The 26,448-nt window shown below is 39.0% G+C and overlaps 1 protein-coding gene across 5 annotated transcripts in view; it reads right to left on the reverse strand.

Annotated features, from left to right (window-relative positions):
- Window positions 1-356: 356 nt before the first annotated feature.
- LOC139963596 (nuclear pore complex protein Nup214-like) overlaps window positions 357-26,448 on the reverse strand; it is a 46,278-nt gene continuing 20,186 nt past the window's right edge. For 3 of the 5 annotated variants that reach the window (XM_071964484.1, XM_071964483.1, XM_071964487.1), the window contains 18 exons: window positions 25,735-25,814; window positions 25,463-25,540; window positions 24,883-25,140; window positions 24,042-24,441; window positions 22,811-22,910; window positions 21,862-21,940; window positions 21,283-21,483; window positions 20,242-20,400; window positions 18,552-19,385; window positions 16,930-17,109; window positions 15,667-15,822; window positions 13,702-13,803; window positions 12,789-12,845; window positions 10,109-10,201; window positions 9,359-9,569; window positions 7,475-7,614; window positions 3,594-3,645; window positions 357-2,908 (listed from right to left, as the gene is read on the reverse strand). In XM_071964484.1, the coding sequence (XP_071820585.1) occupies window positions 2,872-2,908; window positions 3,594-3,645; window positions 7,475-7,614; window positions 9,359-9,569; window positions 10,109-10,201; window positions 12,789-12,845; window positions 13,702-13,803; window positions 15,667-15,822; window positions 16,930-17,109; window positions 18,552-19,385; window positions 20,242-20,400; window positions 21,283-21,483; window positions 21,862-21,940; window positions 22,811-22,910; window positions 24,042-24,441; window positions 24,883-25,140; window positions 25,463-25,540; window positions 25,735-25,814 (3,217 nt within the window). In that variant the 3' untranslated portion in view covers window positions 357-2,871. Of the gene's footprint in view, window positions 2,909-3,593; window positions 3,646-7,474; window positions 7,615-9,358; window positions 9,570-10,108; window positions 10,202-12,788; window positions 12,846-13,701; window positions 13,804-15,666; window positions 15,823-16,929; window positions 17,110-18,543; window positions 19,386-20,241; window positions 20,401-21,282; window positions 21,484-21,861; window positions 21,941-22,810; window positions 22,911-24,041; window positions 24,442-24,882; window positions 25,141-25,462; window positions 25,541-25,734; window positions 25,815-26,448 lie in introns of those variants that run through there. The other 2 variants (XM_071964486.1, XM_071964488.1) reach the window with 2 other exon arrangements.

The raw sequence follows: 26,448 nt of genomic DNA on the forward strand, positions 1-26,448 counted from the left end.
GCCGCCACCCTCCTCCCTGACAAGAATTCCCAATCGGCCAAGGGAATTCGCCGCCACCCCTCCCCCCTGACAAGGTTCCCAAGCGGACAAGGGAATTCGCCGGCACCTCTCCCCCTGACAAGGTTCCCTCTCCCTGACAAGGATCAGTGGAGAAACAACTTGTCCAAACAACTTGATCTTTAAATATTTTGAAATGCAAGCAAAAGCCTTCTCCCACCTAATGGTCTAGTGGTAGAGAAAAAATTTTGGCAGCAGAATGTCCCTGGTTCAATCCCAACTACTGCCTTCTTTTCATCAAAATATATCCTACCTTGTTTAGCAGCTTGCAGAAAAAACTCATCTGAGCAAACAAAATGTTTCAAAAAATTCAATACATGTATCCAAAAATACATGCACTTTATTTATTTAGAACAAACCATTACATAGCAAGTGAATAAAGTACTTTTAACCATTCCTTACATGCAGATAGTTGTTAGAGAAGGATTCAATTTGATTCTAATATATTAAAGGTTAATAAAGGATAGTTTGAACATGAACTTGGATCTTTTTCATGCCAAATCTGTTCAGTGACAGGACTTTTCTCTAGTTCAATCACCACCCTTATCCTGTCCCGAAACAAAATTTTCCAATGAAAATAATCTCATAACAGACAAATGAATTTACCATAAACTTTTTTCAGCAAACTAATGCTTTACAACTTCCAAGTCATTCTCCCCCCCCCCTCCACTTACCACCTCCCAGACCACCTCCTTCAACTCCCCCCCCGCCCACACACACATATGCATTACTCCATTATCTTAGCAAGACTATAAATACACATGCCTGGGCACTTTTGAGCATTTTGGAACAAAAAATGTTCATATAATGGGCTTCAATATTTACTTCAATGCATGGATATTATTTACTCATATTTGAGTCGAAAATTCAACAAATGTTGATGTTGCAGTTTCATCATGATGATTTTCAATATTATATCAATGTAGACATGTGGACTTAAAAGCCACTTCCATGTATGATTCTGGATCACTTAGCTGATCCGAAACAAAAGCAAAGAATTAAATGATATCAGAAAATATATTAACAGATTATTGTCAAAAATGGAGTCCATCATACAATAGACTGGAATTGTATCTCCTTCTAGCAACTCCCTCCCTGGTAAGTATAACGCAGTGCAAAAAAAAGGGGGGCGGTGCAAAAATGCATTGTGGCCTCGATGATGTAGCTTGAGCAATTTTCTTCATTAATCTGAAGTAATGTAGTGAGGGTGTACAACATACTTGATCTTAGTAATACAGTGAAAAGCAGTGTGATGTGACAAACAATAAATTCACAATGCATGACACAGGCTGTCCTGAAATGACTATTGACCTCAACAACAGGCTTCTTGTACTAAATGTGATAGATACATCAACAAACTAAATATGACATCTGTCCTTGCTGAAATATTTTGATAATAAGCATGGTTTTCATAATTTGAACCATGGTGAACTCATACTTCATACGACCATTGACCTCCACCCACAACATTAGGCTTTTTGTACTAAATGACATACCAAATCTGTGATCTGTCCAAGCTTCCCTTGCGATATTATGTTTAGGAAGGTGTGTTAGTCCATGGAGCTATAAACTGTTTATAGCTCCGTGGTTAGTGTAAAGAGACAGGTAAGAGGGGAGTGAAGTAAATGTTCCGCATTTGTTGACTTCAAATGACCTTTGACCTCCACCAACAGCAATAATAGACACCTTAAATTTGATATGGTACATCTACAAACCAAAAATGAGATCTGTCCAAAATCTTGTTTACAAGGCTTTACGATTTGACCTGTTGTCCCCAAATGACCTCTGACCTCCACCAAAATCAATAGGTTTCTTTATTAATACACCTTCATACCAAATATGAGATCTGCCCATGCTTTCCATCTTGAGATATTGTGTTTACAAGGTTTTCACAATTTGACCCTTGGTGACCCCAAATGACCTTTCACCTCCACTAAAAACAATAGGCTCCTTGTACTCAATGTGGTACTTCTACACACCAAATATGAAATAGGTCTGACAGTTCCTTCTTGAGATATCATGTTTACAAGGTTTTCACAATTTGACCCTTGGTGACCCCAAATGACCTTTGACCGCCACTAAAAAATATAGATTTCTTGTACTCAATGTAGTACTTCTACACACCAAATATGAAATTTGTCTGTCCTTTCCTTTCTTGAGATATAGTGTTTACTGGGCGTCACAAACGCACTCACACACACGCATACATACGCCTTCATGAATGCAAAGGTTACGATTATAATCGAAACCAAAAAATGACACATCAAATGCTGTGATATTATTACATACTGCTGAGAAGCTAATCATGATGAATATTGCCTTAACATACAATCCACATACTTCTGATGCTTGGGTGAAGTATATTAGACAGTTAAACATCACGTACAAATTGATAAGCTCAAAAATGTCACTTCGTCAAGATCGTAAAAGAATCAACGAATCTAGACGTAAATGTTTGTAAGAGCAATACATGAGGATACAAGAAGATCTCCCATACAGGATTAAAAAACAGTTTATAAACCCACTGATTAGGAGCAACTATAAGAATGTAACTACCTCAACCTCTCAGAATGAGGAGTTATATATTACACATAAATCACATGAAATAATATATGATTTAGTATGAATGACACATATTTACAAATTAAGTCAAAATTGATGCAATATGCAATACACAATGACTTATATGCCCTCACATTTTGCACCCCTCCCCCCACCTTTTCCCTCACCCTTCCTCCTCCCTGGACAACTGTTCACAATCCTGCTCACACCTGCCACACAACTCCTGTGGGATGTCTTCTAGCTCATCTGTCTTTAATTTCTGTATTGAGAGAATGAACCAGCTCCAAAGCTGCAAGAAATAAAACAAAATCAAAATCTTTGAAACTGACAAAAGATCAGAAACAAAAGGAATATAAACTTGACAAAAGATCAGAAAACAATGGAATGGGTGCTGGTACAGCTATCTTGGATATAATCATGTCTCCATTCAGAAAGCACTGGTACAGCTATCATGGATACAATCATGTTTCCATTCAGAAAGTACTGGGTACTGGTACAGCTATCATGGATACAATCATGTTTTAATGCAGAACGTACTTCTCTCCACCCTTGTCTACTAATCCCCTTTACATCTATCCCTTTGTGTTCACCCTGCTCATTAACCTGTCTGTATTCTGTGCGTGTTTTTGTCCATTCTGTTACTGTTACTTGTCAATTAGCCTTTGAAGAAGATCTTGCTAGGATCGAAACCTCAGGCCAACTTACTTTTACACACAAAATAAAGATATATGAAATTTTTAAAAGAAAAAATTTATGACCTAGAAGGAGAACGTTTTTGTCTCTCGTTTCAAAATAAGTGGATCTATAAGCCCTTATTCAGATTCAGAAGGACTGTCATGAATATTGAGCTACTACTTTAATGGCCACTCTGTGAATTAACAACCAAAATGTTTGCGAGAATAGAATGCCATGAATCCTTGTTTACCTAGTTACACCTTTAGGTTTCAATCTGTCATAAATATAAAGAGACTTACGATGCGTTCGAATTGTTGTTCCCGAATCCACTTCCTTGAGTACTTGAAAATCCTATCGCAAAATGAAACCAAAAAAATGGAAAAAATATGAGCAAATTAAATTTACTACACTTATTAATGAGGCCAAACTCTCAGTTTATTATTTTTTTTAATCTCAGTTTGACTGACAGTAGATTGGTCGACAGAATTTCGGCTGACACTCCAGTGATTACACAAAAAAATTACACAAAAACATTAAACAAAAAAATGGAAAAAATATGAACAAATTAAATTTACTACACTTATTAATGAGGCCAAACTCTCAGTTTATTATTTTTTTTAATCTCAGTTTGACTGACAGTAGATTGGTCGACAGAATTTCGGCTGACACTCCAGTGATTACACAAAAAAATTACACAAAAACATTAAACAAAAAAATGGAAAAAATATGAGCAAATTAAATTTACTACACTTATTAATGAGGCCAAACTCTCAGTTTATTATTTTTTTTAATCTCAGTTTGACTGACAGTAGATTGGTCGACAGAATTTCGGCTGACACTCCAGTGATTACACAAAAAAATTACACAAAAACATTAAACAAAAAAATGGAAAAAATATGAACAAATTAAATTTACTACACTTATTAATGAGGCCAAACTCTCAGTTTATTATTTTTTTTAATCTCAGTTTGACTGACAGTAGATTGGTCGACAGAATTTCGGCTGACACTCCAGTGATTACACAAAAAAATTACACAAAAACATTAAACAAAAAAATGGAAAAAATATGAGCAAATTAAATTTACTACACTTATTAATGAGGCCAAACTCTCAGTTTATTATTTTTTTTAATCTCAGTTTGACTGACAGTAGATTGGTCGACAGAATTTCAGCTGACACTCCAGTGATTACACAAAAAAATTACACAAAAACATTAAACAAAAAAATGGAAAAAATATGAGCAAATTAAATTTACTACACTTATTAATGAGGCCAAACTCTCAGTTTATTATTTTTTTTAATCTCAGTTTGACTGACAGTAGATTGGTCGACAGAATTTCAGCTGACACTCCAGTGATTACACAAAAAAATTACACAAAAACATTAAACAAAAAAATGGAAAAAATATGAGCAAATTAAATTTACTACACTTATTAATGAGGCCAAACTCTCAGTTTATTATTTTTTTTAATCTCAGTTTGACTGACAGTAGATTGGTCGACAGAATTTCGGCTGACACTCAAGTGATTACACAAAAAAATTACACAAAAACATTAAACAAAAAAATGGAAAAAATATGAGCAAATTAAATTTACTACACTTATTAATGAGGCCAAACTCTCAGTTTATTATTTTTTTAATCTCAGTTTGACTGACAGTAGATTGGTCGACAGAATTTCAGCTGACACTCCAGTGATTACACAAAAAGTTACACAAAAACATTAAACAAAAAAATGGAAAAAATATGAGCAAATTAAATTTACTACACTTATTAATGAGGCCAAACTCTCAGTTTATTATTTTTTTTAATCTCAGTTTGACTGACAGTAGATTGGTCGACAGAATTTCGGCTGACACTCCAGTGATTACACAAAAAAATTACACAAAAACATTAAACAAAAAAATGGAAAAAATATGAACAAATTAAATTTACTACACTTATTAATGAGGCCAAACTCTCAGTTTATTATTTTTTTAATCTCAGTTTGACTGACAGTAGATTGGTCGACAGAATTTCAGCTGACACTCCAGTGATTACACAAAAAAATTACACAAAACCATTAAACAAAAAAATGGAAAAAATATGAGCAAATTAAATTTACTACACTTATTAATGAGGCCAAACTCTCAGTTTATTATTTTTTTTAATCTCAGTTTGACTGACAGTAGATTGGTCGACAGAATTTCGGCTGACACTCCAGTGATTACACAAAAAAATTACACAAAAACATTAAACAAAAAAATGGAAAAAATATGAGCAAATTAAATTTACTACACTTATTAATGAGGCCAAACTCTCAGTTTATTATTTTTTTTAATCTCAGTTTGACTGACAGTAGATTGGTCGACAGAATTTCGGCTGACACTCCAGTGATTACACAAAAAAATTACACAAAACCATTAAACAAAAAAATGGAAAAAATATGAGCAAATTAAATTTACTACACTTATTAATGAGGCCAAACTCTCAGTTTATTATTTTTTTTAATCTCAGTTTGACTGACAGTAGATTGGTCGACAGAATTTCGGCCGACACTCCAGTGATTACACAAAAAAATTACACAAAACCATTAAACAAAAAAATGGAAAAAATATGAGCAAATTAAATTTACTACACTTATTAATGAGGCCAAACTCTCAGTTTATTATTTTTTTTAATCTCAGTTTGACTGACAGTAGATTGGTCGACAGAATTTCGGCTGACACTCCAGTGATTACACAAAAAAATTACACAAAAACATTAAACAAAAAAATGGAAAAAATATGAGCAAATTAAATTTACTACACTTATTAATGAGGCCAAACTCTCAGTTTATTATTTTTTTTAATCTCAGTTTGACTGACAGTAGATTGGTCGACAGAATTTCGGCTGACACTCAAGTGATTACGATATCTAAGCTGATATTTTTTGTTTGCTCTCCCATTGCATTGATAATTGATTTCTCAATATTTGCTTACATTCTTAATTTCTTGGGAATATACTCAGCGATCATTGGGGCCTTCAGCTTGGTAACTAAGCTCTGATATCTGTGGGTAAATCCACCCAGTCTGGACAAGTTTGTTTCTATACTTTACTTTACTTTTACTAATACCTCTCTAAACTGTCCCATATCATGCTTCAAAGCACCGGTAGTGTCAGTATGAGCAGTATGAATATCATGTTTCTATCAGATCAACATTAGGAACTGTTCATACTGTCACTACCAGTGCTTTGAAGCATGATATGGGAGGACAGTTTAGAGAGGTATTAGCATCAGAAAACTGTCCCAACTGGCTGGTAAATCTTTGTGTTTTCAATCATGACAGCCCAAACTGACTGCAAAATTAACTATTGATTTGTATGTTATGAAGTAACCCAAAAGAACCTGTACCCACTCATGATGGCGTGAGAAACCATTTTTGTGTTTTTTTGGGACAAGCTTCCATTAAAAATCCCTGTATTTATTTACCTGGGAACCAGAAGTCTTGAAAATCCCATATGACCCCACTACAAACAATCATGTAACTTAATAAGTGAATATTAATTTATTCATAGGACAAATTCAATTTTGCATAATTTCAAGCAATGGCTCAAAATGACCCCTAGATCACTGCGATCCTTTCTAGGGTAGCGAAACTTATTTTGAGAGGTGCCCCTCCCCCCCTATACAACATTTACTCTCATTTATGAGGAACAATATGAAAAAATGTTGAACAACAATTTCTTGAATAGTTGCAACTTCTTTAAGCACCCTTACATGACTTCTTACAACATTCTCAGGATACAGGGAAAGGATACTTCCTCCTCACATACCCCTTCCCCCGGACACAACGTACCGTTTCCCTCGGACACAACGTACCCCTTCCCCCGGACACAACGTACCCCACAAGAGGTTCGCCAGGGCTATGAAGGTGAAAACTGAAAGCAAAAGCAAAAATAAAGGGGGAGAGGGGGGGGTTGAATACCAGAAGCCTTGGAGGAGAATGAATTCCTAAACACCTTGAGTGACCACCCAAACCCATCAAAGATCTAATGAGGTGCATTTTGTGAATATCGGACACACAGACCTACAGATGGACAGACAGATAGACTTTACATCTCACCGGGCTCTGCTCGTAGGAGCTAGAAATATCTACGCCGCCGTAAATCGATTCTGATTGACTGTTAAACTTGCCGTATTTTACGGTAAAGCGTTCTTACCTCCTCCGAACGCGGTGTTTCCACCAAATGCACCACCGGTCTGGGCCGCACCAAAGCCACCGCCTCCACCACCAGTGCCAAATGCAGGGGGACTGTTGGACGCTATTCCACCAAAACTGGGGGTATTTTGAGATGCAAACCTGTAAGAAAGGAGGCGAGACACAAATTGCACAAACTCAACAGAAGTCTTTCGTCTCGAGTCCCCTTGGGAAAGACAGTCCAGATTCGGAACTTATTTAATGCATATCATCGGGGTGCACTTGGTGCAATCAAAACCTTGCGTAATGTAATATGCTCTCATTGATATTCTTAGAAAGCCTATAAGACGCATCGACACCCGTAGAACCACTGTGCCCGAAGGGTCTGTGTGACACAAGGGAGGTGGAAGCACTTTTAATCTGGGGGGCACCGACATCAAAGGGCACTTTGCAGAAATTCGATTGGACTGATGCAGCCTTATATTTAGTACCCTTTATAACTCTTATTGTATTATCTTATTTGCGTATACACATCACTCCATCAACGCCCCCCCCCAAGGAAAATATGCATACTAGCACTGCAATATCCAATGTGTAAATTGGGAAACAAGGAACAAGTTTTCTTTTGAGACAAAATGAGGTGAAATCATGCTAGTTGCCATTGTAGGAATCTTCCAAATTAGAGTTTATTTCTTGTTAATATCTTTACAAATTTCCTCCATTCGAAAGAGCTTTGAGTTTGACCCACAGAAATTCATTGAAAGTCAGGGGCGTAGCCAGGATTTGCAAAGTTGTATGCACGACTATCTGAGCGGAGCGCCACCATCGGTTGGCGCGGAGCGTACAAGAAATTTTTTGGTTTTACAAACCCCTCAGATGGCTAGAAACGGCCCTTCCCGAGTGTTCATTCTGGTTCCCTGGCCTCTTGCTAACTTGAGACACCTCAATTTTTATGTAGCAAAAGGGCACATTTTTAACCTGAGGAAAAGTGGGGGGGCACGTGCCCCCTGTGCCCCCCCCGGTTCCGCCGCCCTTGGTGTGACACAAAGGTCAGGGTTTCTGTTCCTACCTTCTACCCGATGAGCCCAAAAAGGTCGAAAACCATTCGTGAAGTGGAAGTTATCTGATGTGTTGATATTTAGTATATTATATATGTATACATACAATCGTATAAAAGTGATTTACAAGATTTCTGTGACATCATTATCATCAAACAGCTTGTTAAGAGCGATTCTTTGATGAGGTTTACACAGACATTTGATCACTCTGTTAATTTCAATACGAAAGGGGAAATTGCCATCAGTGAAAGGCTAAGGTATAATAAAACCGAGCATTAATGAAACTTTCCCATGAACTCTGCCCACTAAACTTTGCCCTTCCCCTTTTGGCTAAGCAATGTCCAAACTTCCTCATAGCACAGTTACTAACACTATAAACTGTTCAAACAGGTTGTTGATTTCCTGCACATTTTAGATGAGGTTTATGTGTTCAAGGGATATTCCTTCGACAAACCGTGTAGAAAAGACTAAACTATTCCACACGGTTTGTCAAAACCACGCATCTTAATATGCTGTCCCTAAATCCATGATCACTTGATTGATTGTCAACTACTTGAATGGCTAGAAACACTCCCTAAGACCAGGAGGTGGAGCTCAGTGGGCAATCTGTCATGTCGTCTCAACCACGCATCGTTAATATTCTGTCCTTAAATCCATGATCACTTCATTGAATGTCACCTAACCTCTCAAGATGTCTCATTCTCGGTATTAAACATAACTTCTGCATTCGTGCTTGACGTACCTACCTTCCTACCTATTGTAGTTCAATATTAATACTACCATAATTTTTTTTTTATTCCAAAGGCATACAAAGAAACAGAAAAAAGGAAACAAATGGATAAACTCACCCTCCAAAGCCTGCAGAGGGTGTGTTTGGCATAGTTGATGATGAAGCCCCAAAGACAGACCCCGAGGGCGGACTCGCACCGAAGGTGCTCTGTCCCAATGGGTTAGAGAAGGCCGCTCCGGTTCCAAAACCGGAGGGTGACCCAAACGATGGTTTACCACCAAAGGCTGGAGCACCTCCAAATGAAGGGCCGCCACCAAACGCCGACGATGCTAGACCAATAAAAGAGAATAAAAGAGTCATGTACGTCCAGTGTGTTCCATATTCGTTGGCTCTTCTGCCACTGGCATGATAATACTAATGAATTATTATTATTTACCAAATTATATTTTTTATTAATATTATTATTTACCAAATTTATATAGCGCTCTTTTCATGCTTAAGCATGTTCAAAAGCCCTTATATGGCATACAAATCCCTCACTTCAATGTAACCCATTTTTGGCATCTGTAGGCCAACATTAAAAATTAATAAGACGAAAATTATATGCCTACCCCAGGTCTACGACATCATTATATTTAACTATAAATTGATTCCACGTTCAGAAAAAGATTTTTTTTTTAAATATTCATCTACTCATTTGGTAGAAGGCATAGTTACATTACTCCTCCGTCAGAAATATGTCGTACTTCACATAGTAAAGATTTTGTAAAAGCCCCCCAAAAAATCTTTTCTTATAGTTTTTTAGTTCTTTAAATCATCAACATGGAATAGAATTGTGTGAAAAGGTAATTTGAGATATTCATCCTACCTGTACTTGTCTGTGAGGCGCTGCCAAATCCACCAGCCACGACACCTCCGGCGTTTGTACTGAAAGACCCGCTGCCCCCAAAACCACCTCCACCTATACGAATATGACCAAACGAAGGAAAGGAAGACATTGGATGGCTTGTTTGTCGTTTAGACTTTTAGAATTTTAAATATGGTGTTAAAATTGCATTTGGAAATTTTTACTTTTTTCAATATTTTTTTTCAGGAATTGTACATCAGATCAGTAAATTCCAAAGGAAAAGGAAGTGGATGGTGAAATGGAAAGGGGGTCGACTGGGGTGCTGTACGAAAACCCTACCAAGTATTGATGGTAAGGTAGATGGGGAAAGTGCATGAATTGCGAGGGGACAGGTAACAGAGGAGTGACATTAATTAGCCTATATGATAACTAAGTTTTTTTTGGGGGGGAGGGGTGGGAAGGGGGGTTTGACAGACAGTTTGATGCTATTGTATGCTATTGCTCAACACAAGTTATTAATGTTTGCCTGCCACTTTTGATCACTTGATTAAGTTTAAAGCAAGTTATACCAACAATAATTTCATGGAAGAGTACTTTATGTACTTGTAACCTTCAGGTACGTCATCATTTAAAGCTCTCACATGGGAAATTCTGTTATTCATCCTTCAGCATTTAAATTTTCATTCCAATTCCTATTTCCGTCCGTTTCTATATATGTTTGCAAATACCGCTTGTACAGCAAAATATTTAGGATCACTTTAGTTTTCCTCATGAGCGCTGTAGAAATCACAATTTTCAATTGTTCAATGCTTGTCTTTTATAGCTTTGTAAATCTCTAGACATTATGAAATTCCAATCTCTTTTTTGTATGACAATCTTCGCATGCATGCTTTCAGAATTATGATATTGAATATGTTTTTTTAATTTTTAACATGGAATATCATTACACATATATAGCATAATACTATTTTCAAATATTACAACTGCAGATAAACTAATACAACTCCCAATCTTTTCCTTTTATATTTGCATCAAAATGTGCAAGTTAATTTTCCAAACCTATTTGATACTGTACAGCAGAAGCTTGGTCAGAAATAGGATGTCAAACATTGAATCTTGCAGCCTAGGGGAGGGGGTATAAGAGGTGGTGGGAGGGAGGGGGTGGGGGGTTGCATCCCACACACAACTTGCAAACTTTCCTTTGATGGAGATTGGTAATGAACCAAATGGTGGTATCATTTCGAACAGATTTTCAAGCAGGTGAAGAATTTACCATCAAAACCTTATGAAGTATACATCTGTTCTAATTTATACAAGTAGCTGGGGGGATAAAGGCGGTAGCATTTGAAGTGATGTGGTTTAGCAACCGGAAGGTTCTGGTTTCGATGCCGGGCCGGGTCATAGTGAGGTGGGGTTTTTACATCCAAGAGCAATCTACGGTTTTCCCATCTGAAAACGTCCTTAAAGGGTATTTCTTTTTGTGATCTGTTGACAGCTTCTCCCACATTAGTGGCCGCTTAAGCGTCGTAAAAATGACTGCCTAATTATCAGTTACTATTATTATTGATTAAGTGTTCGAGTTTTGCTTTCAGGTTTAGGAATTCTGTATCTACTACAATACTGAAAATGGTATTGTGCAGTGCACAAAAACTACTACACCATCTATGCCTTTATGTAGCAACTTGGTGATATTGCATAAAGCAGTTTGCTACAATAAACTGGACACATTATTCCCCATTCTTTGATATAAAACTTATAAGAATACATCACGATTGTGTTAAACCTTGCAATTGAGTATAAACCATGAGAAAATGTACTGCAGTGCGAAGATTGCATAAATGGCTCAAAATGAGGGTAAAATTTTGTATTTATTTATTTCAGTGTCTTCTGCTTTATTTTATTTCTGTTTTGACCGGCTTCCCCCCTCTCGTTACCCGTTTTTCTTCTTTCTTTTTTCGCAGAATGTCCCATGTGCCTGGACTAAAAGCCTTGCTCAAGATGGAAACATATTAAAGATGAATTTCTTTGATACATGCATTTTTGGTTGACCATAAATTCCACGACTGACGAAGCAAAGCATGAATCTCTGATCTCGGTGGAGCGATTGAAATCAAAACTTGTCGGAAACCATAGGAGCACGAATACGATGGTAGCCGAACAGATTACAGAAATGAAAACCTTCAAGAATGGTTACACGATCAAAATGCAGTTAGCTAAGTTTTCACTTTCATTCGAGGCAATTATAGTCACATAAAAAACTCTCTTCCTCTTTCCTGTCCAGGTACTCTGCCTAAAGAGCACTGACCAAAGGTAAACTACAAAATATTATTTCCTCTCACAAATATGAAAGTAACTTTGTTAAGTGCAAGATGATCCTTGTATAAATCATGGAAAATAGAATATTTTTAATTTGTGGTTGACAAAAATGGTTCGACCAGAGTTTCGACCCTCCCAGTAGATACTTGCCACATAATGAAAGGAAAAGCTGACATTAACTTAGAACGATTTTCCGAGGGATTTCCGAAGGGGTTGATATTATTGCCAAACTCCTTGGGAGGGCTGTTTTATCATCTCTATATCGAAAGGCCTAACCATTCAAGTTGAAGCTTTTTTGTTTTCTTTGACTATAGCACTGGTCACCAAAGTGACCGAAATAGAGGAAAAAAACAGCTAGTTGAACTGCTGAAGTTGTTATACTCACCAGAGCTGGTTGGAGAACCAAATGCTTTCGGTCCTTGACCACCAAACAGTGTGGTAGCTAGGAATTGTGAAAAGAAAATGTGAACAGCAAATTAAAAAAAATTTGTTCTTGATATCATCACTTATGCCTCTGCTGAGACGACGTTATTAAGAGGTCACTGGTCAATCCAATTCATTACTGAAATTACAAATTACACCATATTTTTCACTTCCCACCAGAATCAGTCAAAAAGTCAATACTGGACTGGAAATGTGACCTTTCCTCAGTTTGACTGTGGTGAACTTATTTGTGATAATCATGAAGACCCCCAGTCATGCAACTGACCCCCCCACTTCCCCACACCAACCCCTCACAAACACAAAATGTCTGATGCTCATTTAGGTCAAATGAAAGATTAATTCCCTGCATTGGTTACATTTGTTGAATCTGCCAACAGCCAGTATAAAGGAAAAAGCTACATATTGAGTTTCCAAAACTGAAGCGAAAAGACTTCAACCCTTAAATCTTGTTCGGTCATAGGCGTAAAGCACACACACACCGCCCGACCTGACAAGGACCAAAGGTTACAGTTGCATGAATGTATAGGGAGTTGCAGCATCTAGGAGGCCAATGATTCACACCAAGGCTGACTAAAGTGTGCTGGGTTTATCCCTCTATAGGCATGTTCATAGTTTTCCCATTTGGAACGGTCTCATCAATCGATAGACAAAAGCCCCATCCGAACTCTCTCCAAATCCACACGTAGCTGCTTGGCACATTAAAATAACTGCCTTTTCAGGTCGATAATAAATAAATATATAAACCTGACATTTTAGACATCGTCTCATTACCATGAAACCATCGTCAGATGTTGCTACACTTATGAATGATTCAATCAATTTTACAAAAAAATTTGGCAAAGTTTTCAATTTACTTCCACCGAAGAGACCGGATCCTCCGGCGGTCGAAGCCGCGACGCCAAACGGATTGATCTTTGCTGCCTCTGGGTTAGGTTTTCCTCCTAGGCCAAAGGCACCTACAAATAACAAGCCAGGAAAATCAAAGTTCACAATGTACATAAAACAAAAATGGCTGATTCAACCCATGACTATAGGTCACTTTCCTTCTCTTGCTATGGCAGTTTTATTTAACTCTACTTCCCGTTATCCTGATTCAAGCAATGAGTATAAACGTCTCCTACACAGTTGTGGAGTACATTTATAGCGGTAATTTGCTTTAATAACAATTGAGGGTAATATGACAACTTGTCTTGACTTGCTGATGCATCCGAGAGTGTGATATGCTTAAATCAGACCTTGTATTAAACGCCTGTTGTACTGTCTGGTCAGTGAAGAACGCTAGTCAGACCAAAACATATTAAAAAAAGAGACACTTTCTTTGTGACTTTTTCCTTGCCAAACTAATGTCAGCTTTATTAAGAAGGCAAGACAGAAAAAAAACCTTGAAAACTAAAGTATCTTTTTCGCTATGAAACCTGGTAAATAGTACACACTTTAATAAGATTGCAAATCTGTCGATCAACAAACCTTGCGTTCAATCTTTATTGACCTCGGTGACCCCAAGATTACCCTTTGTTGTCTTGGAGACCGTCCAGTGGCGATGTGGCCTGGGGAAGATGTCTACATCTGCTTCCCCGTTGAGATACTTTTATTTGATTAAGCATGCTTAGTTGGACAAGTTTGCACTATTTGGCACTAGTTTGCAACGTTTGAAGCAATTCACGTTCAAGTTTTATCCCCCCTTTCTCCCCCCCACAGATATCAACAAGTTTGATTTCTTTGGAATTTTTTGCAGACTCTTTCAAACTATTGTGAAGCCCAAGGGGAGGGTTTCAAACACTCAGTTTGAATGCCAGGGACCTGAGACACCCGATGCCTAGATTTTTACCATCATGTAAAGTTTATCGAGTAGATGATTATTGACTTATCAAAGTTTGATTGCCCAAACACCTATTCATTTTAAATAAAAATATAAACCACATATAGAATGCAGGAAGGAAAAACTAATTAAGTAAATCTTTATAGGACTTTCAGTTAATATGGAATAAATATAGAAATATTGATCAAATTCATGTCAACAAAAGGCTACTTTAAAATATTTGATCTACAGCAAACGAGTTTTGGATACATGTATCACGCAATTTGAAAAGAAAAAAAAAATCATCAAGGGGCCCCTGTGGAATCTGCTGAGTGCATCACACTATGTGAAATCATGTCACTTGGAGATTCAACACAGGAAATGTAACTGTAACCCAATCTGGTTTTACTTACCCTATAAACGAAACTAACAGTTAATAACAGGAAACTGCTACAGCTACAAAGTTTTGTATGTCCTTAATTGGTCGTTAATCGCTTTACAAGTTTACCCAGGGTGTAAGGTTCAGATGTCTCCTATCACAACAATGTAATCAGCTTCCAGAGAAGGTAAGTTTCGAGCTGTACGTGCAGACTATTTCACAATCTCTTGCTCGTTTACGGGGGCTGTGTAAATGAACCTTGCAGTTTTGTCAAGCTGTCAGTGTATGCTTTCGATTATAACTGACTTCTGGTAAAGAATTTCTTGTAAATACTGCAATTCGTATTGCACAACTCACCAAGAAGCCATAATACATTACCTCACAGCTCTCAAACATTTGAATATTTAATTGCTCAGTCAAAGAAAAGCATCTGTTATCTCTATAGATAGATGGTGACTGCCGAGATTATTGCAGAATTCATTACATCCCAAATAGAAGAACTTATACAGGATATTACCAGTCTTTCAGGAGCAGAATTTAACCACACACGACAATAAGATCAACAAGTTACTGCTTTCATTGTCTGTTCTTTCTTTTGTTCACTAGAAGCTAGAGCCCTATTTTCTTAAAATGTTTACTAACCTCCAAAGCTCACACCCCCCGAAGTGCTCTGTCCTGAAGCTGTGGTTGCGGCAGGGGTGGATGTCCCAAAGGGTCCAGCACTGGTATTGCTAGCAGTAGGTTGACTGAAGAGCCCAGTGGAAGCTGTGGTCGATGACACTGGTGCCTGTCCAAATGCTGGAACATTTCGCACAAAACAAAGAGAGTAAGATGAGAGGAGGATGAGGAGAAGCAGGAGAAGGTGGAGAATAAGAGAAAGAGAGGGAGAATGAGATGGAGGAGAAGGAGGAGGAGAAGGAAGAGAATAGGAGAAATAGAAGAAATAGAATGAGGAGGAGTAGGAGGATAAGGAGAAGAATAAGAGAAAGACAGGAAGATGGAGAAAGGAGGAGAAGGAGAAGGAGGAGGAGGAGGAGGAGGAGGAGGAGGAGGAGGAGGAGGAGGAGGAGGAGGAGGAGGAGGAGAAGAAGGAGAAGGAGGAGGAGGAGGAGGAGGAGGAGGAGGAGGAGGAGGAGGAGGAGGAGGAGGAGGAGGAGGAGGAGGAGGAGGAGGAGGAGGAGGAGGAGGAGGAGGAGGAGGAGGAGGAGGAGGAGGAGGAGGAGGAGGAGGAGGAGGAGGAGGAGAAGGAGAAGGAGAAGGAGAAGGAGAAGGAGAAGGAGAAGGAGAAGGAGAAGGAGAAGGAGAAGGAGAAGGAGAAGGAGAAGGAGAAGGAGAAGGAGAAGGAGAAGGAGAATGAGGAAACAAAAATTAGGTCTGCTGGTTGAATGCATGAACTTGAGACATATTTGGATTTTCTTTTCAGATTTTTAATAAATAATTGAGACTCTCCTTGAGCACAAACAATAACAATTCCAAAACAAATACTGAAATAGTCCAACAAACCTTGAAAACTTTCAAACCGTTTGGCCTAGAATTTGATAAATAGTAACACCAAAAAGGACCAAATGCCTCCCAGATGTTACTGTTTGTACTTTCATAGCCTATATCCACTAATCATAGGCCAATAGTGTTCCCATGAATACAACAAAATTCAACCGAAAAAATTATGCTGTTGAATGTCCTCAAGTGAAAAGGCAAAATATTTATCAATAAAAGGAAAACGACAGAGAATGACTGCCCCAAAATAGTACATATGACCTTCATTATTCAACAATTTTCTATACCTGTGATACAGTACCATTACAACCCTTGTATGATATTTTGCATTTCAGTGCAAGTACTTCCATAAAACTCCTATAAAGCAGATGACCTCTGACCCTCGTATCAAAACGGATGCAGACTAACCTGACTTTTGACCGAATGGAGAAGATGCTGATGCCGTACTGAATGGAGATGGCTGACCACCAAACACTGACTGAGTTGTGGATGTAGGCTGGCCAAAGAATGATTGGCTGGTTGTGGTAGGCTGTCCAAAAGAAAATCCACCACCAGAGCTTGTTGTTGTGGAACTAGAAACTGCAAAAGCTGTCAAGGTAAAGAATGTTGATCAACTTGTAAACAAACTGTAAACCGAGCGGAAGAATGATTGAAATATTTTCAGAATGCCGATGAAAATAGTAAGTCGAAAGGTAACAGCCACATTTCTTTCTGTAGGCATGTTTTCATACAAAAGAAAGGAAACATTTTGTGGTAATATTAATTTCTAAGAATGAATCTTACTGCATGAAATTGTACAATACTGTCACACCATGTATGCAGAATACTTTTAGAAGATCTCAGTCAATATTTCTTCACACTTCAAAACTGGTCAAAGTCATCGCCGAGATATCTTGTTGTCATAGAAACCTTGTCATGACAACCACAATTTGCTTTATTGTCACAGATAAGATCAGATGTAGCAACACAACCATCACCATCATTATCAAGGAGTATGTTTTGCAGCCACCTTTACTCAGTTATTATAAAGAATGATATTTGCCCTTCCAGCCTCCAGATAAGGGGTTGATTTTGGCCCTTCCAGTCTCTAGATAAGGGGTTGATTTCTGCCCTTCCAGTCTCTAGATAAGGGGTTGATATTGGCCCTTCCAGTCTCTAGATAAGGGGTTGATTTTTGCACTCCCAGTCTCTAGATCAGGAGTCGATTTTTGCCCTTCCAGTCTCTAGATAAGGGGTTGATTTTTGCACTCCCAGTCTCTAGATATGGGGTTGATATTGGCCCTTCCAGTCTCTAGATAAGGGGTCGATTTTTGCCCTTCCAGTCTCTAGATAAGGGGTCGAATTTTGCCCTTCCAGTCTCTAGATAAGGGGTTGATTTTGGCCCTTCCAGTCTCTAGATAAGGGGTTGATTTTTGCACTCCCAGTCTCTAGATAAGGGGTTGATTTTTACCCTTCCAGCCTCTAGATAAGGGGTTGACTTTGCCATTCCGGTCTCTAGATAAGGGGTTGATTTCTGCCCTTCTAGTCTCTAGATAAGAGGCTTTCTCAGCAGCTTGCTATGAGGGTCAGAGGCAAACTTTTGTTGCAGCAAATGACCTGACAAGACACAAAATCTTTCTCTATGCAGATTGAGCAATGTGCAGGGTAGCCCCTGAGGGTCTGAATGCCCAACTAGAGAAAGTCTGTGGTCACCTCACTTTCTAAATCTAATTAAACCTTTCACAGGTCAGATCTCTGGGTCACAGGTCACCTGTTGAGAACCCCTACTCTAGATGTACCAACATGAATCCAGTTAAGTCTCTTGGGAAATTGGGTTTATAGTTTATAGTATAACAAGAATCACTCACAAACACAGACTTGTTTAATAGAGACACTACAACATATAGAGAGAGACCAGCCGAATAATCTGACTCTCGCCACTCTCGACGTTGTGACATAGGTCAAAGGTCAAAACAAAAAAGTTCCTCATTAAAATTGACCATAATTAAAACTAAACCTTGCATCTGTTATATTACAAATATTTTACAAACCTGAAGTGCTAGCGGGTTGTCCAAACAAACTTGGTTTGGTGGTCGTTGCAGGAGATCCGAACAGCGGTTTCCCTGCACCTGAACCACCGAACAACGATTGACCAGACGAGGTCGAAGCAAATGAGAATCCTGAAGCGTCTGTTGTCGTCTGGGCAGGAACAGCGGATGTGGTAGCCGTCGCGAAAAGCGAGGGGGTCGTACCGGTAGCAGACGTGCTCGACACGATCGCGCCACTGCTGCTGGTCGGTGCGAAAGAAAAACCAGATGATGGAGCACTTACAGTCACAGGGGTAGCCTGCCCAACAAACGAAAATGAAAATGCAGATGTGGTTTGGGGTATGGTAGGTGCCTGGTTGCCGAATAAAGAGGTGGCCGTTGCACTGCTAACAGCTAGATTGCTGACAGCAGAGGTGGTAACAACAGCCGCGGCCGAAACAGACGTTGGCGTTGAGCTGCTTGGGGTGCTTCCTCCAAAGAGATTAGGCGTGCCACCAGGAGCAAACCCGGATGCTGAATCCGTACCTATCGATGGTTTAGACACCGGAAATACAAAGGGTCCAGCGGCTTCCGTTTCTACTGGTGTCGAAGCCGTCGAGGCGTTAACTGCTTCTGATGGCTGAGACGAAGGCGTTGCAGTTATGGCGGCGGATTGTCCGAAAGCAGATGATGTCTCAGCATTTGGGGCGGTAGAAGCCTTCTGACTGAAAGAGAATCCACTGTTAGATCCCCCGAACCCAAACTTAGACGAACTGGACGCAAAAGAAAAATTGATCGGAGCTGCCGGTGGTGGTGCAGCTGAAGCAGTATTCCCCTGCGGTGTAGAGCTGACAGGACCTGAAGGTAAGATAAATATAAATCATATAAAAATACATGAAAACAAGTCAGACCCAAATCCAGAAGCATTATTGTGTGTTAGAAAGCTATAGGTTTGTATGTCTAGCCCCCCACCCCCCCCCCCCCAAAGATGGTAAACTTACACACATTGTTCAATATGTTAGGGAGAAAATACTATACATTGTAGTAAGGAAAGTGTAGTTTTACTTCTGAGATTGTTGTGGAAAATTGGGGGGGGGGGGGGTACAGGGAGTTGCTGTCATAATCATACAGATTGCACAGTAAAAAGGGCAAAAAGGCATGGCTGCATGGTGAAACATATGGATCACATAATACAAATGACAGCCTTTCATTTTTGCTAATCCTTGAAGTCACTGGTTAGAATAACTTGCTAGACCAAAAAAATTCATTTAAACATCTTTTCAAACTTTCTTTTTTAGCCTTTGTTGAAACCTCTCTTGGGAACTGGGACTGCTGTATAAGCCGTACAAGATATGGGTGTGATAGAGGTACGTGAGGTTCCTGTTGAGAGCCCAACATAGCACCTTGCTTTGAAGTGCTGAGTAACGATATTGTTATCATTTCAAACCAATGACTTGGAAGGTTCCATTTTATTTTGCCCACATCTTTTTTTAGAAAACTTCTAAATGGTTACAAAAAGATCAATTTAGATTTGACAGTTTTTCTTTTTTAATACAATTTGAATTTATGGCTATAAAACATGATATTTACTTCTTTTTTGTAGATTGCTCTGCCTTGATAACTGAAAAATGATGAAAAAAATAACTGAAAAATACTGAAAAAGACTCTTCACATAAGGAGTTTTTGAAAACTAATTTGTGCCATGTATCTTTACCAGATTTTGGAGCCTTTGAGTCAGTTGGATTTTCCTCTAGAAGCCCCTTTAGGGTCCCATCTTTGGCTTCTGGGGTCTGATTTGTGTCCTGTGACGTCTGGGCTTTTCGTCCACCAAAGACTGCACTGGCTCCTGTAGGATTTTCTGTAACAGCACCACCTAGAGAGGGTTGATAAAAAGTACAGGGAATTTACAGTAAACGTTATACTAATGATAATAGCAAATAAGAAATAGTTTCTGATCGTTCAAGTAGATGATGCAACAAGCTATTTTACTGTATTGTTATTAATGATGGAAAAACACATCATAAAAAGTGGAGTCCAATTTCTCATATTTCAAACAAAGAAGACATTCGAAATGAAATAAAAAGATAGCAATGTTGTTTATTTCACAAAACCTAATGTTAAATGCACAAAGCTGCCAATATCATTTTAAATTTGGTAATAAACCCTGACTGTTGCTTTCAGCAAGTACAGTCAACACATTTCAATAAATAAGACATTTCGAATGACATGAAAGATGGTAATATTGTCGATTCCATAAAACCCAGCGTAAAATGTACAAAAACTACCTCTATCGTGAGAAATTTGATGATAGACTCCGACAATTGCTTCTATAGGCAAGTACAATCAAGAATGTAGCATAACGAGACATGCAGGTATTATGTACCTCTCCTAATACCATAGGCGTAGGAGCCCAATTTGATTTGGGGGGCTGTAACGACTTGCCCGAAAAATAAAACCAAACTTTTTCACGCGCTCTGCACGTTCAAAATGTTAATGTTCATATCATATAGGCATGCATCGGTATTTACATGGCATGCCAACTACATACAATCATTTGCCGTGTTATACCCCTTCCATATTGGTTAAAATTTTTGGGGATGTCGTTACAATAATAATGATAAGTTTAACCATTGAAAAACACATTGCAATTTATTTTTCTTTCAGTAGGTGCACGAAAAATTCTCAGCATATTGCCCGTTATTTGGTTGGGGGAGCTGCAGCCCCCCCGCCTCCTACGCCTATGCCTAATACTGACCTAAGAAAAACCCGCCAGGGACACTGGTGCTAGCGTTGTTGTTCCTTGTACCAAAATCAAACTTGGTTGATTGTGGGACTGTTGTTGCTGTGTCTGTTGGAGTCGATGCTGCCACAGGAGTGTGTAGGGCGCCCCCACTCTTTGGAGCTTCAGCAATGACGGCGCTCGGCTTAGAACTGGAGACCGACGAAGATGCACCTACTGACAAACGATACAGAGTGATTTCAAAGTTGGCAACATCTAAACTGGATTTCACCGTAAAATATGAGAAATTTCACCTTACAAAATTTCCTTAATGCAGTAAACCATCGGAGGAAAGTGGTCACTAAACTCACGTAAACTAGGAAAACAAAACAGGAAAATTATGGACAAACATTATTTGGAGTTCCTAATGTGTAGAGAGAGGGGATGGGATGAGGAGGGGAAGGGAAAGTGAAGCCACCAAGTGTGTGACTCTCAAAATGTTTCTGTGGAACCAAACCTTGCATGAAGCTGCTAATGTATGGATTACGATGGAACCCTCAAACTTAAGAATCTTAATGCTTGGCTACGTAATTTGCTCGTAAGTACTAGCTGTACCTGTTGACAAGCTTGGCTGAACGAATGGAGATGTTACTGTCGGCACTTCGACTGGTTTGGATGACACCGTTGGAGTATCCTGAAAATAATAAAAGACACCTTGACGACTCTTTGATGAAACAAATCTGATTTCCTTCAATTATTGTAATTTATGGGAAATCCAGTTAAGATGGAGTGGGGATGCGGATAATATGATGCGAGCATGATTAATTTTAGAGTATGGGAGAGGGGAAGGGGGTACAAAACAGAACCCAATGATCATCCCGATAAACTGCGAAAGCGAGCTGGATCAGGGGCCTACCAAACATGATAAAATGTTGATAAAACAAAGTATCTTATTTTAACAAGAAAGCAAGTGTAGCGGTCGTCACGTTTAAGTTTTGAATGGGACACAAAAGAGGGAGACAGAGCACAACAGACCTTAAAATGATGAATATATTAAACTAGACTAGCGACTCATGGAGATGCAATATCTTTAACTCTTTCCAAGCTGACATACATTGTGGTGAGTAGATAACTGAGTCTGTGATGAGGGAAATGTTTTACTGTCAGGGTATCAAAGTCGCACAAACACTCAACATTCTTATGACCAAGTCATGTGCTATTAGCATGTAGCTGGAACCCTACTAACTAAGGACATCTATCAGGTGTGTTCATTCTAACAGAGAGAACCTTGTGCCTACAAGACATTTCGCTACTCCTAATTACGATTTACCCAATTACTAAATCCAATACGGTCTCGTAGAGTTAAGCCAGACAACCTTTTTTTGTTCGAAAACCTTAGTATACGCCTAATTCCTTCCATTCTGGTGCAATTTTGGTTGTAACAGATCCCTATCTTTGCCTTTCAGGGTTAAGGATCATGCTAACAGATTGCTTGTAAGTTTTTTTTTAGTCGGGAACATAATATATTCCATCTTACTAACTGATTTAAAAGTAGGCAAGTTACCCTGACAGCAGTCCCTGGGGGTGGTACAGATTTACCACTGGTGGCTGTAATTTCCGAGAGCACTTGCGTTACCACCTGGGCTGTATCGGTATCCACAGAACTAAAACAATCAAAGATATGAGAGATGGTTAGTACTCAATTACCACTTCATTATATGTTTTTTGTAAACATTAAAAACACTTAACGTTGAAGTAGAATTATAAACCACTGAAACTCAGTGAAAGACTGGCTTACTCAGTCTGTGAAAGACTGGCTTACTCAGTCTTGGATAGACTGGCTTACTCAGTCTGTGATAGACTGACTTAATCAGTCTGTTATAGACTGGCTTACTCAGTCTGTGATAGACTGGCTTACTCAGTCTGTGATAGACTAGCTTACTCAGTCTGTGATAAACTGACTTACTCAGTCTGTGATAGACTGATTTACTCAGTCTGTGAAAGACTGGCTTACTCAGTCTGTGAAAGACTGACTTACTCAGTCTGTGAAAGACTAGCTTACTCAGTCTGTGATAAACTGACTTACTCAGTCTGTGATAGACTGATTTACTCAGTCTGTGAAAGACTGGCTTACTCAGTCTGTGAAAGACTGACTTACTCAGTCTGTGAAAGACTGGCTTACTCAGTCTGTGATAGACTGGCTTACTCAGTCTGTGATAGACTGGATGACTCAGTCTGTGATAGACTAGTTTACTCAGTCTGTGATAGACTGGCTTACTCAGTCTTTAATAGACTGGCTTACTCAGTCTGTGAAAGACTGGCTAACTCAGTCTGTGTCTCAGTGAAAAAGAAATGGATCACTATAATAAAAAGGATTTCATGGAAAGAAATATGATTTCCAAACCTTCAAAGAATGCTGAATGCAAGTTTAACGTCAACAATAACAATAAATTAGTCTTATATAGCCCAGAATTCAACCTGGATGCATTGCTTAATTTGCTTTACAGGTGTCAAGTTACAGTAATCAAATAGTAACAAAATGGAATGTTTTAATACCACACTTCATAAACTGTTCGAGCATGTCCAATGATCTTTAAGTGAACAGCAAGTGAGTTCCACAGTTACAGTGCACTCTGACCAATGAGAACGTCTCTCTTTTAATATGTCAATATCACCAGAGGGGTAGACTCTTGAGTAATGTGGAATTTCCCACACTTGGCATGCAACCACTGCTTTGGTCAAAAAATAAACAGTGAAATAAACTGAACTGATTCTTTTGAAAGTCTTAGCCTCACCTTGCTACGGCAGCAAAAGTCACCGGGGGAGGCATGGTAGATTTTAATGAATCAAGGTTCTTGATGTTGACGTTTGGTGGTAGTTTCGACGTGGTCGGTTCTCCGGAAGCCCCTTGTCCTTTAGTGGGTAATCTATTTAACGCAGCTGCCCCTGCCAGCTGTGCAGGAGTGGCCTTGGATGCATCTGCGCCCCATAGGACAGTACCCGTGCCAGTATGGGCAAAGGAAGATGGCGCAGTCGTGGTTGTTACCCCCGTCTGCGAGACTGCTGTCGGAGATGATACCGCCCTCGGTGGTGGCATACCGTTGCCACTTGCGACACCAACAACTGGAGGAACCCTCCCAATGTTCGTTGAACCTCCCACACTGACCGGGTGAGACATAACTGTTGTTGGATATGCTTCGAAGTGATATGAGAAGAAATATCATCAAAAAATATATATCGATTTATATAGCGCTTTACACCAGCAATAGGTCTCAAAGCGCTTTGCAGACCTTATATTACCCCTGGTCAATCCCAGAGACAATCCCTCTAGACGGCTGCAGTTATACACTGCGCCCAATGACAAGTTTCCTCACAGGTACCTATATTACCCCTGGGTGGAGAGAGGCAATTGAGATAAAGCATCTTGCCCAAGGACAAAAACATAATGAACTAGGCAGGAATCATACCAGGAATCGAACCAGGAATCGAACCAGGAATCAAACCATGTAAGCTCATTAAGCTGCAGCAATCAATGGATTTAAAGATCTATACATTCCTCAAAATTTATCCTTCTTCAATTTTCTTGAGACTTTGCTGAATTTTTACAAGTTAAGAAAACGTGTTTCTTTTTCTCACCAGGGGGCATCATGCCTTGTTTTGGAGGCATCGTGGTTTGCTTCAAAGGCATTCCATTGGTCATATCTTTCACAGGGGTACTCTCCCTCTGTGGTGTGATGGCCTGTTGGAATTTCGTCTCTTGGTTACCTCTGGTAGGGTCTGGACCGGCATCGTCCGTAAAGTCCAACTTCTTAGAGAAAGGGGCAGATGGGGTGTAACTTCCTTCAGAGGAATAACTCAGGGTAGGGGAACTGACTTGTTCTTCTCTGGATAACACTGTAAAGTGGGTACAAACGTGACTGTTCATTCGGATGTGGACTGATAGATATCGTAAAAAGTAGCAAAGTTTGCCATTTCGATCTCTCTTCATTTTACGATTTTAAAACTTTATAAACTCTTTTCAGCTTCCAAAGCTAGTAGATTACTGAACAAAATATTTTGAACTTTTTAGTCTGAAATTTGGGGGTTAATGCATCCCTAACAAAAACAGTAGGTCTTACCCCTTCCCTGCACCCCAAAGTCACCTTAGTTAGTATTTAGCAATTATTTGAAGGAACTTCAGTATACATATATATATGATAATGTCTTTTGCACTTACCTTTAGGAGATGATCTCATCGGAGTCTGTGTTCGTCTAGAGAGAATGTCACGCAGGAGTGATTGCTTCTTTGCAGATGCTGAAAAAAGTAGAAAAAATATTATTTTAGTAATGATTTTCTTCTTCTTTCGATAATACTTCTGGTAAAACTTTCCGATCCTAGTACTTAAAAAAAAGAAAAAAAAAGTATGATTCTTGGGCAGAAGACTACTCTAAAACTTTAATTTAACCTGTATTGTTTACCTACTCTAAAACTTATCCTCTATTGTTTACCTGGTGTGCGTCTTTCTCTCCTAGATGAATGGAGTTTTGTTTCCGAGAGCTTCAAGGCTAAAGGCTCAACTTCGTCAGATCTGTGATAATAAAAATAGACAACAGTAAAATATATTAGAAAACATAAACTTCAATTCAACAATTGACCTATGAAAATACAATGCTAAATTTGCTTAGACTATGTGGCTCATATAAGTGTCAAAGGAAAAGTAAATCAAGCGAAGATTATTGTCTGTAGCACAACCATCAGCAGTAACATGGTACAACTATCCCTGGCAGATTGATCGTATGGGGACTGTGATAGGGCATTGCCCTAAACAGAATAACAGTTTAAACTTATCCTGTCTGTATTCTGTGCGTGTTTTTGTCCCTTCTGTTACTGTTACTTGTCATTTAGCCTTTGAAGAAGATCCTGCTAGGATTGAAACATCAGGCCAACTTACTTTTACACAGTTTAAACTTATGGCAGTAAATGAATAAGAAAAAGCAACTGCCTACAGGAGGTCCCCCTGGGAGAGGGAAAGGGCAGGCGAAAGAGGAAGGGGCAATTCCTTATAACTGGATATCTACAGACTTTATACTTCTTGATCTAATAAATCAAAGTTGACTTGAGGAGGAGGTGGTAAGATTAGAGTGGATCTTAGGAAGTAGTTCATTAGCTCAACAGTTTGTTTGGGATATGTCTGTATATTCATTTGAGTTAACTACAAGTAA

This window comes from Apostichopus japonicus, chromosome 22, assembly GCF_037975245.1.
Source record: "Apostichopus japonicus isolate 1M-3 chromosome 22, ASM3797524v1, whole genome shotgun sequence".
In the NCBI taxonomy this organism is placed as follows: Eukaryota; Metazoa; Echinodermata; class Holothuroidea; order Aspidochirotida; family Stichopodidae; genus Apostichopus; species Apostichopus japonicus.